We start from the raw sequence: 12,118 nt of genomic DNA, 5'->3' as shown, positions 1-12,118 counted from the left end.
TTTCATCCTTTCATTAAAGATACTTAGGACAAAATGCAGTAGGTTTTCTTTTAGGTTTATATTTTAATTATGATTTTTTTTAATACTTTTACAGTATTCTTTTTTCTCCATCCCTAATTTTTCTTTATAGTAAACATAGATAACAATTTTTAGCTTCAGTAAAGAACTACTGAATGATATTACATTATTGCTTGATAGGTGAAGTCTCTAGTTGGGAGTATAGTAATAGTTATATTTACCCTTGGAAATGAATGGTTTTTATTCTGAATTTATTATTTATAACTTCATAAATGATTACAGTTTAACTTCAGATTTCTATTAATGTTTTCTGTGAGTAATTTTGAAATTCTAGTCATTAATTACTGGTGGCTATCAACAGTTCATATTCTTTAATTAACTTGAATGCACCAAAGAATTAGGAAGAAGCCAGAAAAAGACCACCAAGTGTTTAAAGACAGAACCTGCTGGCATGGACTTGGCTCGGGGATAACTCTGTCAGGCCTTTTGTTCATTCTGTCTCATCTTAATTTGTGCAGTTTCAATAGTGTTTGATTTTCCTGACTCTTTAGATTATAACAAATAAATTATAAACAGCAGTAGTGTGCTTCTGGGTTAGGTAGAGGTAGTCTCTCAGATTACATTAAGAAGAAATAGCAAACTTTACATGTTTGACTTTGTTTTTCCCTTGCACAGAGTACAAATGTTTGTAGATATAAGAAGTAATTAAATTAACTCTAAAAAGGAGTAACTGGCAGACTCCTAGCGAGGGAGTAAGATTAAATAAAAAGCAGATACAAGTGTTTAGAAATTATAATGATCTCAGTCCGTTTGGATATGGGGCAAAACAATTATCACCTGAGGTATGTGCTTTTAAGTCAAGAGTTTTTAATAACTCCTAAGTAAGATGCAGGCTTCTCTGGAATTTTTAATAATTCCTAAGTAGGAATTATTATTTAGGCTTCTCTGGTGGCTCAGTGGTAAAGAATCCTGCAAATGTAGGAGATGTGGATTTGATCCCTGGGTTGGGAAGATCTGAAGAAGGAAATGGCAACCCACTCCGGTATTCTTGCCTGGAGAATCCCATGGACAGAGGAGCCTGGTGGGCTACAGTCCATGGGGTCACGAAAGAGTTGGACTTGATGTAACAACTAAACAACAAGTAACATATAGAAGATTAAATCAGATTTATTACCTGTCGAGAAATAGGGCTATAAAATATATGTTATAATAAAGTCTTTTTTTTTTTAATTTAAAGAGGGTAAGCTTCAGTGTTTCTAAAATTTTGTTCATATCCACAAATGATATATTTACTAAGTGTAAATCTGTTTTTACTCTTTGTTTTTCTGTACTTTGTTTCTTTGTCGTCTTTTGCAGGTACTGTACTAAAATAGAAATAAAGCTTATTTTGCTTATACTTATTTTGAATGTGAATAAAGTTCATCATATTCAAAATAATTTTTCCCCCAGGTGCTACAAAGTACACAGATAAAGACAATGGAGGAATGCTTGTGTGGTCTCCATATCATAGTATCCCAGATGCCAAATGTAAGTTTTTTGAAACTGAATGTCTATGTAAGTAGGGAATCAATCAACCAATTCAGAATGCAACTTATATTTGTTTTTGGATCTCTTAGATCTCATAAGAAATAGTTTGTCTTTGTTTTATTTTGTTTTTTTGATGGAGCTTGCTATGTTAGAATGTTTTTGCTTTTGAAAGATAGTGGGTTGATCATTCCAATTTGTGTCAGGCCCAGGAAGACTGAAAAAACCTAGGATCTGATGGCATTGCTGCTTAAATCCTGAAGCAGGGGAGGGAGTTACAATGTAGACATCTGCACAGGCTATTCCTCAGTATATGAAGCTGTAAAGAAATGCCTTCAAACTTCCAAGAGCCCACTATCATTACCATTTTAAAGAGGAAAGGGGAAAGAACTGACTTCAGCAGCCATCAATCAGGTCATCTTTGTGCTCTCCATTTCTGGACGGAGACCTTCTGGATCACTGACCATGCACTTCTTGAATCATGGTGTGGCTTTAGACTTCAATGTGATGTAGCGGACCTGATCCTTTGCGGCACATCAGATATAGGAAACGTGCAGGTAACAAAACTAAGATCCCCACCCCTCCACTCAATTATCATTTGATTTATTAAAACAAAAACCACTGAACAGCTATTTTAGCAGCTGTAAAATAAGTTTGTCTTTTTAAAATATTTACCAAATCTCAAAAGATGTCCCATGCTGGTTTATTTAGTCCCATGAAAATTAGCAGTGTCCTATAAATCATGTGCACAGTATGTCATACTTATTAATGCAGTAAGAGAACTAAAAATTGAAAACTTATTTTGCATACCTGATAATTCTTCCTGTTTACAAGCTTCAGAATACCAGCAAAAAGTCTAGCTGGTAATCTAGGAATTAGTGCCCTTGAGGTATTTTTAACTGAAAACACTAAATTGTATATTTTGCGTACTGAGGAACCTGAAAGAGATTGTCAGATTTTTTCAGTTTAGTCTTTCTTATAGGCAGATGCTTTCATTCATAAACTGAGCATCAGAGTGTCGTTGGCTTTTGCCTTTTTAGCACTATTTTATATAATGGTGTATTTCTTAGCAAAGTGGAAAACAAAATTCAGACAGCCAACATGTCCTGGCAGTGGTGCGTCCACCTGGAATATCCCAGTGAAGATCTAGGGCAGTGATTTTCATCCCTGGCTGTGCTTTGGACTTGCTTAGGGGAACTTTAAAAAAAATTTCTATTGATGTCTGGCCTCCACCTCAAACTAATTAAATCAGAAAGTTTAGGGGGTGGAGCCAGGACTTGCTATTTTAGAGCTCCTCTGCTGATCCTAAATTCATAGCCAAGGTTGAGAACCACAGGTTGATTGGTTTTATTTAACCTCCTGTTTATAGGACATTTTTGTGAATCAGCATGCATGTAGACCTGTCATATGTTTAAATACTATGAGTTCTAAATAGAAGATAGTATTTGGATTTTCTCCAAAGCTTGCAATCTTAGGGAGATACAGTAACACCCATAAAAATCAGTTGTTAATCTAACAGCATTATTGTTACAATAGCATATTTATATATTAAACTGTACTGTACTATTAACATCAGCAAACTCTTAGAAAGTACTTAAAATGGGCCAGATGCTGCTTCAAGCACTTAACATATTATTAGTTCATTTAATCCTAGGAGGAATAGTACTGAAAACAGTACTTTTTATCACTATTTATAGTGAAGAAACTAAGGTACAAAAAGGTCAAGTTAATTGCTTAAAGTCCAAAAACAAGTGATAGGGCTGGGAGTCAAGTCTTGGTAGACTAGCTAGCTGTTCTCGGATCAGAATTCTTAACCGCTGCTTCTCAAAAATGTGCTTAAAGAATTTATTTATTTATATTGTATAGGATTAAGAAAGACTGCATAAAAATGAGTCCTAAATGTGAAATGCAGATTTCTCAGCAATAAGGCCTTGAAATAGCCTGTATATATATATGTCATCATAGAAGCTGTGCTTATTTAAACAACTATTTGCATGATTATAATAATTAAGAATGAAAGAAAATGGAATATATAGGTACCTTTTGTATAGCTAGCAGGAGGAGCTGAAGAAAATTTTAGGCATACTGAAGCATGTTTAAATTGTTACTATACTGGCAAAACTGTAGATAAACCATCCTTTATACAGTAATCAAATATGGGAAGGTAAAAGCTTTGGGAAAACTCTAAACATGAGATGAGGTCTTAAATAGTTAAGTCTCGTTAAATAAATATTGCAATAGAAGCTACCTACCTAATATTTTACTATAATTAGGCTCTGTTGGCTGACCACAGATTGGTCTTTTTATAATACAAAAATAATTAGTCATGTCAGTGAATTTAATAAGTATATGCTGTATGGTCGTGGAGATAAGGCATACTAAGTAAAATTTTAAACCAAGTGAGCTTCTGATCTGTACGTAGAAGTGAAAGTCTTTTTTATAATGTCTTATGGAAAATGACTTTGGCTTTTTTTTATCCCTAGAGTATAATTATTTTTAAATTTCACTTTGTTAAAAAGCAAAGTCAAAAAAAAAAAAAAAGCAAAGTCAACCTGATGAAGTAAATGAAAATAATTAATTATATAACACTGTTTTGTTACAGTGGATGAATATATTGCAATTGCAAAGGAGAAACATGGCTACAATGTGGAACAGGTATGTAGAGAAACATTTTAATATTAAGGTTTGCCTCAGTAATTATCAAATCCAAAGAACATCTCATGATACTTTCTGTCTTAAGAAAGTGCTTAAGTTTGACAACTTTATGAAAGTGAAAGTGTTAGTTGCTCAGTCGTGTCAGACTTTTTGCGACCCCATGGACTGTAGCCCATCAGGCTTCTCTGTGGGAATTCTCCAGGCAAGAGTGGGTTGCTATCTCCTTCTGTCGGGGATCTTCCCAACCCAGGGATCGAATGCATGTCTTCCAAATTGCGGGCAGTTTCTTTACTCTTTGAGCTACCTGGGAGGTTGTAGCAAAGTCTGACCTTTCATTGTTAAAGATTTTGCTTTTATAAACATTGTTTATCTCAAGGGCTTGAACATTTGTCTCTCAATACCTCTGTGGGGTTTTTGGGGGTTTTTTTTTTGAGTTCTTAAAGATCTGAAAGCCTTAAGGATTACTCTAGCAAATACTTACCAAAAGGGAAAATTTTTTTAAGTAGAGGTAATTCTCTGACTTTTTAACCTAAAAGACCTAGAAACTAAACTTTTATTTAAAGAAATATTTAAGATTTTTAAATTTTGAAGGAAATAATTGACAAAGGACTTTAAAAAAAAATTAGATAACTTTAAAAGGAGGTATATGTGGTCTGAGACTTCCCCAGGTGGTGCAGGGCGCCTGCCAGTGCAAGAGACAAAGGTTCGATCCCTGGGTCAGGAAGATCCCCTCGAGGAGGAAATGGCAACCCACTCCAGTATTCCTGCCTGGAGAATTCCACGGACAGAGGAGCCTGAGAGGCTATAGTCTGAGGCGTCACAAACAGGACTGAGCAACTAAGCATACACACACGCATATATGACATATGGTCCATTATCCCTAGTAAAATGGGAATGTAGAACATGGAAAGTGAAAGTAAAATAGACATTCTTAAATTTCATTTCAACTAAGTATAAAATCAACCTCTGTCAGAATTAACAGTAAAATAAGTGAACTTTCTGTTACCTGGATTATTAAGAGCTAATTTTATAGTTAGTAACATGGTTAAATTATAGAAAATCATTTTGGTGAGATTGAGATGTTAATCTTTATAGTTAACTTTTCTGTGGGTTTTGAAAACTTTGATTATGTATTTTGTTTTTAAGCCTTGACTTTTACTATTTGATAAGGTTAATTCTTTGAAATGTGACTCTATATATGTTCATTTTCATGTTCATTTTCAAGAAGTATTACCAGAGTATTACCAAAGTGAGAAATTAATGCTATTTAAAAAGTTGCTATCTCTCCTCTTAAAAAAATAAATCTTTATCCCCTAAATGATACTCAGGCAGTCAGTCAGTCAGTTCAGTTGCTCAGTCGCGTCCGACTTTTTGCGACCCCATGAACCGCAGCACAACAGGCCTCCCTGTCCATTACCAGCTCCCAGAGTCCACCCAAACCCATGTCCATCAAGTTGGTGATGCCGTCCAACTATCTCATCCTCTGTCGTCCCCTTCTCCTCCTGCCCTCAATGTTTTCCAGCATCAGGGTCTTTTCCAGTGAGTCAGCTGGCCAAAGTATCAGTACCTTACAGTAAAGATAAAGGTGTACCTCTTAAAATAGAAGGGAAAGTTGTTGAATTGTCAGAAATTATCCATTTCAGGTTTTCCTATGATTTGGTAATAAAGTCGTTGAAATTATTAATATGCCTTTAAAGTAATTCTTTGTGTCTATTATGATAATAAAGAACTTTAGAAATATACGTGGTAAAATAGTGTTAAAGTTGCTTACTTCTTAGAAGTGTTTAGCCCAGAATACTTCTAACAGGCTAAAACATAAATATTTCTCTACTGAGTCTTGTCTGAGCACTTCTAGTTTTATGTTATAATTGATAGTTTCATTCAAGTATTGACTTACAGGTTATTTTTCCTTTTAGCATATTTTTCCATACACTTGACAAATGAATAAATGTGAGTGAAAGTCTTGATATGAGCCTACAGACCTGCTTTAGTAATTATAGCTACTCTCCTCAGCTCACTTTTTCCTAGATTCTACAGCAGATGTGGTATGTAAGAACATTTACTATTCTGAGGCCCTGATTTGAAAGCAAGAAATGAACTCTGTTACCTGGGTACCCTGATTAAAAGCCCCAAACTGAATGTATCTTCAGTTGAAGTCATAGGCTTAAGACTTTAACCTGATTTGTGTTGAACTCTCTCAAGTGTGATGGAACATAAGTCCATTAAAACCAAAGGGGAATGATTTCTCTTCAAAGGCACTTGGCATGTTGTTCTGGCATAAACATAACATTGAGAAGTCCCTTGCTGATCTCCCTAATTTCACTCCCTTTCCGGATGAGTGGACAGTGGAAGATAAAGTCCTATTTGAACAAGCCTTTAGTTTTCATGGGAAGAGCTTTCACAGGATTCAGCAAATGGTATGGTAATTTTGCTTTTACTGTGGTTCATACCTGAGTGATACCTAATTCTGTTGTTAAACACTTCCTAATTATTAAATACAAAAAAGTTTTCCAATCTAATTGTTAAAAATATTTTGAAATAGAAATATTTGCTTATAGTCTTATTTCTACAACTACTCTTAATACGTGATCATTATGTTCCATTTCATTGTAATAAATTACAATTATGGTAAGTATATATTTAATAGACTTACTAAATAAGTTTATCATTTCAGGAAAAGTCATATAATTTCAGTTTTATTAAATGTTTCATTTTTAACAGGATTTTATTTTCAAATTTATATTCCTTTGGATATGAAAACTGTTGATAGTTAGAAATTCTGTATCATTCAATGTTGTTCAGGGTCTGTTCCTTTTTTTTTTTGAAAGAAAAACTGCTCTTTATTTCTAGTTCTTAAATTTTTTGTGTTTCTAGTCAAAATTGTATAACTCTGAGAAGTTGCTGCATTAAACTCTTTTAATTTGAATTTTGGAAATTAGAAATGTTTGCAGATATATCTAAGTGTCTTCCATAATCAAAAAGAACATTTTTAATTGGAAGAGTATGTCCAAGTTTGTCAATATGACAAAGTAGTGCATGATCATTAGTCCTTCTAATATCCAAGTCTGTTTGTATTATTTATCATCTTAAAGCCTGGATTTAAAACAAAATGATATTGAATCACTTTTCTTTAAAACATTATGCTAAGCAACAGAAGCCAAACATAAAAGGCCACATATTGTATGATTCCACTTACATGAGATATCCAGAATAGGCAAATCTGTAGAGACAGAAAGTAGATTAGTCATTGCCAGGGTCTGGGTTAAAGGGAGAGTAGGGAGTGACTGTTAATAAGTTTAAGGTTTCTGAAAAAAAAAAAAGTTTAAGGTTTCTTTTTGAGGTTACAAAAATGTCTGAAATTAAATAGTGATAGTTGCACAACTTAGTGGGTAAGCTAAAAACCTCTGAATTGTACACTTTAAATTGGTGAACTTTATGATATATGAATTATAAATCAGTTTATAAAAATCCAGTTTACAGAGCGGGTGGAAAGAACAGAGTAACTCTCTAAGAAAACACATGTGGACTATTAACCATTTTGCTGTGGACTTCTGGGGCCGTTCTCATCATATTAGTTTGCGACATCCTTCTCTTCCTTTCTCTGCTCAGAATAAACAGGAATATTTATTTACAAATATCAGTGACATAGGTATGGTGGGATTCTATGACTGTTGTTGCACTTTTTAACTCTATAATTCATAAAGGTACCTGGGAAAATTTTGTTGGTCTATGCTTTTGTTTGCTAAGTATCAAAGAATAATATCAGAAATATTATTCTGTTAATCAGAGTTTTTGAAAAAACTTGCTGATATTAACATGATTTTTTTTTCAAGCTTCCAGATAAGACAATTGCTAGCCTTGTGAAATATTACTATTCCTGGAAAAAAACTCGATCTAGGACAAGCTTAATGGATCGCCAGGCTCGTAAACTAGCCAATAGACATAATCAGGGTGACAGGTAGGTTGGATGCCTTTATATAGTTACAGGTATTGCTTATATTTCCTAAGGTAGAATAGTGATCACAATTGTAAATGCTTCTTATCCTTATATTCCTGTTTCTGCTGTGACAGGAAGAACTGAGTGATCAGAAATTTTCATAGTAAGAACTTTCTTCAACTCTTTAACTGTTAATCACAGTCAGCAAACCTTTCTACTGAGTTATATTTGAATTGTTTTTAACTAATCACAAATGTTTCCCTTTAGTATTGATGAATTCAGTACATATATTTAGACTATATATGAAAAATATATTCAGGACTTCCCTGGTGGTCCAGTGGTTAAGTCTCCGTGCTTCCACTGCAGGGAGCATGATTTGATCCATGGTTGGGGAACTAAGATCCCATATGCCAAGCTGTGCAGTAAAAAAGTAAGGGGAAAAAAAAAAGAAATATATTCTCTGGAAGATGGTCTTTCCACAGTTATCTGAATAACTGGAGTCCACATTATTGTAGCTGTGTCTTTGCGATAGTATAAAAGATAGTTTGCTTTCTGGTTTTTGTCTGTCTTTATCCTCCAATTGGAGAACTGAATAAATATTAGATCAAATTAATATGTATGTTCTTTCTCCCAAATGATATTTCTTTCTAAATATCTTTCCTATTAAGTCTCTGTTTTTTAGCTGGAAATGTTAGCTTAAATGATTCTATATACCTAAAAGGATAAATGTTTCTAAACACTAGAGGAATCTAAATTATGAAAGCTTGTCTTCCTAAGGATAACTCCTGGGGAATATTTAGTAAAATTACTAGGTAGGTATATTGCAGTTTGATAAGAACACTGGAATAGAATAAAAAGAAGTGAGTTAAATGTATTAATCTTTGTTTCTTTTCAGTGATGATGACGTGGAAGAAACACACCCAGTGGATGGAAACGATAGTGATTATGATCCCAAAAAAGAAGCCAAGAAAGAGGTAATGATGATCATTATAGTGCTTGTAATTGTTGTACAAATTCACTCGAAAAAAATGAGCAGTACTTCATATTAAGAAAAGCATTTTTATATAATGGATTAGAAGGTAGTAAATTTCAATGTTAATTGAAGTTTTTTGGAAAAGCAAAAACATCAAGAACTCCAATTAGCCAGTAGTTTAAGTAATTTGGGGATTATCTCATCCATTCAGAGGTATAAAAGCCCTCCTATGATGCTTGTTTTTTTTTTTTTTTTTTTTTTGGCCACTCTGCCTGACTTGTAGGATATCAGTTCCCTGACCGGGGATTGGACCTGGGCCACAGCGGTGAGAACTGGGAACCCTAACCACTGAGCCCCCAGGAAACAACCCACAACACCTGTTCTTTAATCCATAGAAGAGAAGTAAAATCATTCTCAGACAATATTAAGTGTAGAATATTTTTTTGGAGAATATTTAGTTTATTCCATGTTATAACAAATTGGAAATTAGTGCCAGGTACACTGATAGCAGTGAGAATCGAGAGCTGCCTCAGAGGAAGAGATGGAAGAGTTCCCAGCTGGAAGTGCAGTCACACTCCGCAGTTTAGTGGTGGTGGTGATGGCTGAAAGTCTTATATACATGCTCATTTATTAAGGCAAAGAATTACATAATTGTAAAAAATATGTAGACCACATGTCAGTGGGTAAAGGCTTGTGATGTATAGGCAACTTGTGAAAATAACATTGAAAACTGGAGACAGAAACGTGACTTCATCCAACTTAATGACTCACATTCCTCCTCTTAAGGAACTCAGTGCCATGGCCCGCTCTGGCACTTGTCTCTCGTCAGTGAAATTTGAAAAATTCTACTCGGCTTGATACTTTACTGATTTTCTTACTACTGCTAAATGTTCTCAGATTCCCTGATTGCTTTGTTTTTTCCCAAGCCTCTTTGTCTCCCTGAACCTTAGACCAATGGCCGTTTCCTTAAGTTGCTCTCTTCTTAGTGTCTGTTTCTCTCCCTATTTCTCTCACTCTTCTGCTACTCCTTCTCTAACCCTGTAAACCCACAGTGCTGGATAAATTGCTCTTCTTGGTCTGGGGTTACAAGAGAAGATTACACAATCATGTACATTGTTGCTACTTGCGAAAAATAGTTTTCAATCTCAGTGTAACCCTTAGCATCTCTCAATTTTTAACCTGTAATTTTCTGTTTTTTCCATTGGTAAAATTAAAATAATAGGTTTGTTCTGACAATCAACTAGGTAATATATATAAAAGCATTTATTATAGTACCCAGTACATAATAAATCTTGAATAAAATTTATTGTGTAAGCAAGTATTTGAACATTCATCCTTTTCTACTTATCACCTATTGCCTCTCCTCTCCTCTCTGAAAAACTCAGCAGATAACTTCACTTTCTACTTCAAGGAGAAAATATCAAGCAGGAATGCCCTTAAATTCCAGCTCCTCCCCTGACTTCTGTGCTACCACACTACCCTTTTTATCTGAGTATGTTTACACTTAGGACATTATATTAAAATTATTGTTTAAAAAAAAATTATTGTTTTTTGCCCGTTAAGCTGTGAACTCTTTCAGGTCAGGGCTTCTGTAACCCTGGAACATCTGATACCCCCTAGCACTTTACACAGTACTCATTTCCCACTTCCTTGCTGGTGCTTGGTAGGATCAGACTTTTAAAATGTCACAAATGCAGTAATATGAAATTACAGAATGAACAGTCTGTGCTGCATGCCTCTCTTTCACAGTAAGAATGGTCCCTCCCCTTGTTCTGTATAATTTCATTGCTAGTTTGATCCTACCTGTCCCTGGATAATGCCTCTAGGACCTTTTCCATCAGTTTCTCTGTCATACTTTCAGCCTTTTCACTGCAGCCCAGAAGTATGCTCCAGTCTTTCATGTACAAGCGTCACTGTCTACCTTAGCATTCCTTCACTCTTTGAGTTCGCTTCATTCCGCTTGCTGCCCCTTACTTCTCTCAGACTGCTAGCAGTGACCTCCTTCCTAACTGCCACATCCAGCGACGGGTTACTTTGTATTCTCCTTGTGCTTCCTGTATTAGTTCAAGTTACTGACCCCTCCCCTGTTCTGAAAATCTGGGTTTGACTTTTACAACACCGTTCTCTGATTCCCATCAACCTTTTTAACTAGTGTTCGTTAGTTGCTCAGTTGTGCCCAACTCTTTGCGGCCCCAAGGACTATAGCCCGCCAGGCTCCTCTGTTCATGGACTTTTCTAGGCAAGAATACTGGAGAGTTTCCTTCTCTGGGGGATCTTCTCGACCTAGAGATCAAACCTGTGTCTTTTGCACTGGCAGGCGGATTCTTTGCCGCCGAGCCGGCGTGGAAGCCACTTTTAACCATTGTATCTCAGTTTTAGTGACTTCTTTTTCTCTTTCTCAATTAGTCTGTTCATTGTGTGATTACTGTTTCTAATTCTCTCTCTCAAATAACTGTAAATTTTATTCTTTTCTCTTTGGTCTTCTAGGTGACTGCCTTATTTTTAGGTTCTCATCTCTTTGAATTACTGACATTTTCTGTCTTATCTTAATTTACCTTATCTCCAGACTTTGCACCACACCTTCCAAGTCCATTGTCTACACTGCTGTCAAGACAACCTTTTAAAACCACATTTACTGCTTGCAGTTCCTCTGGCTTTGTCCATAGGATAAAACACAATCTTTCTAGTTAACATTCTCCACCCTACTCTGTTGTTTCACATTACTAAGAGAGTTTCAGGTAAGCGTGTTAGTGCCCTGGCTTTTGCTCTTTGTTGGTCTGTTTTTTCTAGCATTCCCTTTCTTCCTGAATATGCCTGGCAAATTCCTGGTAACTCTGCAATATGTAGCTTGTCTATGAACTCCCCTTGCCTTATGTTGATTTGATTGCTTCCTTGTTTTTCTTTAAATCCATTGCAGTCCTCATTGAGCTGAGTGGTACTTGTGTACATCTGATCTCCCCTCACCTGCCTGCCTGTCCCTGAGTTGTAAGCTCTTAAGGAGCAAGAAGTGA

The 12,118-nt window shown here is 35.3% G+C and overlaps 1 protein-coding gene across 4 annotated transcripts in view; it reads left to right on the top strand.

Moving 5' to 3' along the window:
• Nucleotides 1-12,118, top strand: part of RCOR3 (REST corepressor 3) — a 52,747-nt gene that overhangs the window by 8,020 nt on the left and 32,609 nt on the right. For all 4 annotated transcript variants that reach the window (XM_043924432.1, XM_043924429.1, XM_043924431.1 and 1 more), the window contains exons 3-7: nt 1,468-1,545; nt 4,145-4,197; nt 6,453-6,614; nt 8,031-8,155; nt 9,030-9,108. In XM_043924432.1, coding sequence (XP_043780367.1) covers nt 1,468-1,545; nt 4,145-4,197; nt 6,453-6,614; nt 8,031-8,155; nt 9,030-9,108 — 497 coding nt within the window. The remainder of the gene's footprint in view (nt 1-1,467; nt 1,546-4,144; nt 4,198-6,452; nt 6,615-8,030; nt 8,156-9,029; nt 9,109-12,118) is intronic.

This window comes from Cervus elaphus, chromosome 14 (genome assembly GCF_910594005.1).
Source record: "Cervus elaphus chromosome 14, mCerEla1.1, whole genome shotgun sequence".
In the NCBI taxonomy this organism is placed as follows: domain Eukaryota; kingdom Metazoa; phylum Chordata; class Mammalia; order Artiodactyla; family Cervidae; genus Cervus; species Cervus elaphus.
Note: the sequence above shows the minus strand (reverse complement) of the source record. Positions and strands in the feature narration are given on the sequence as shown.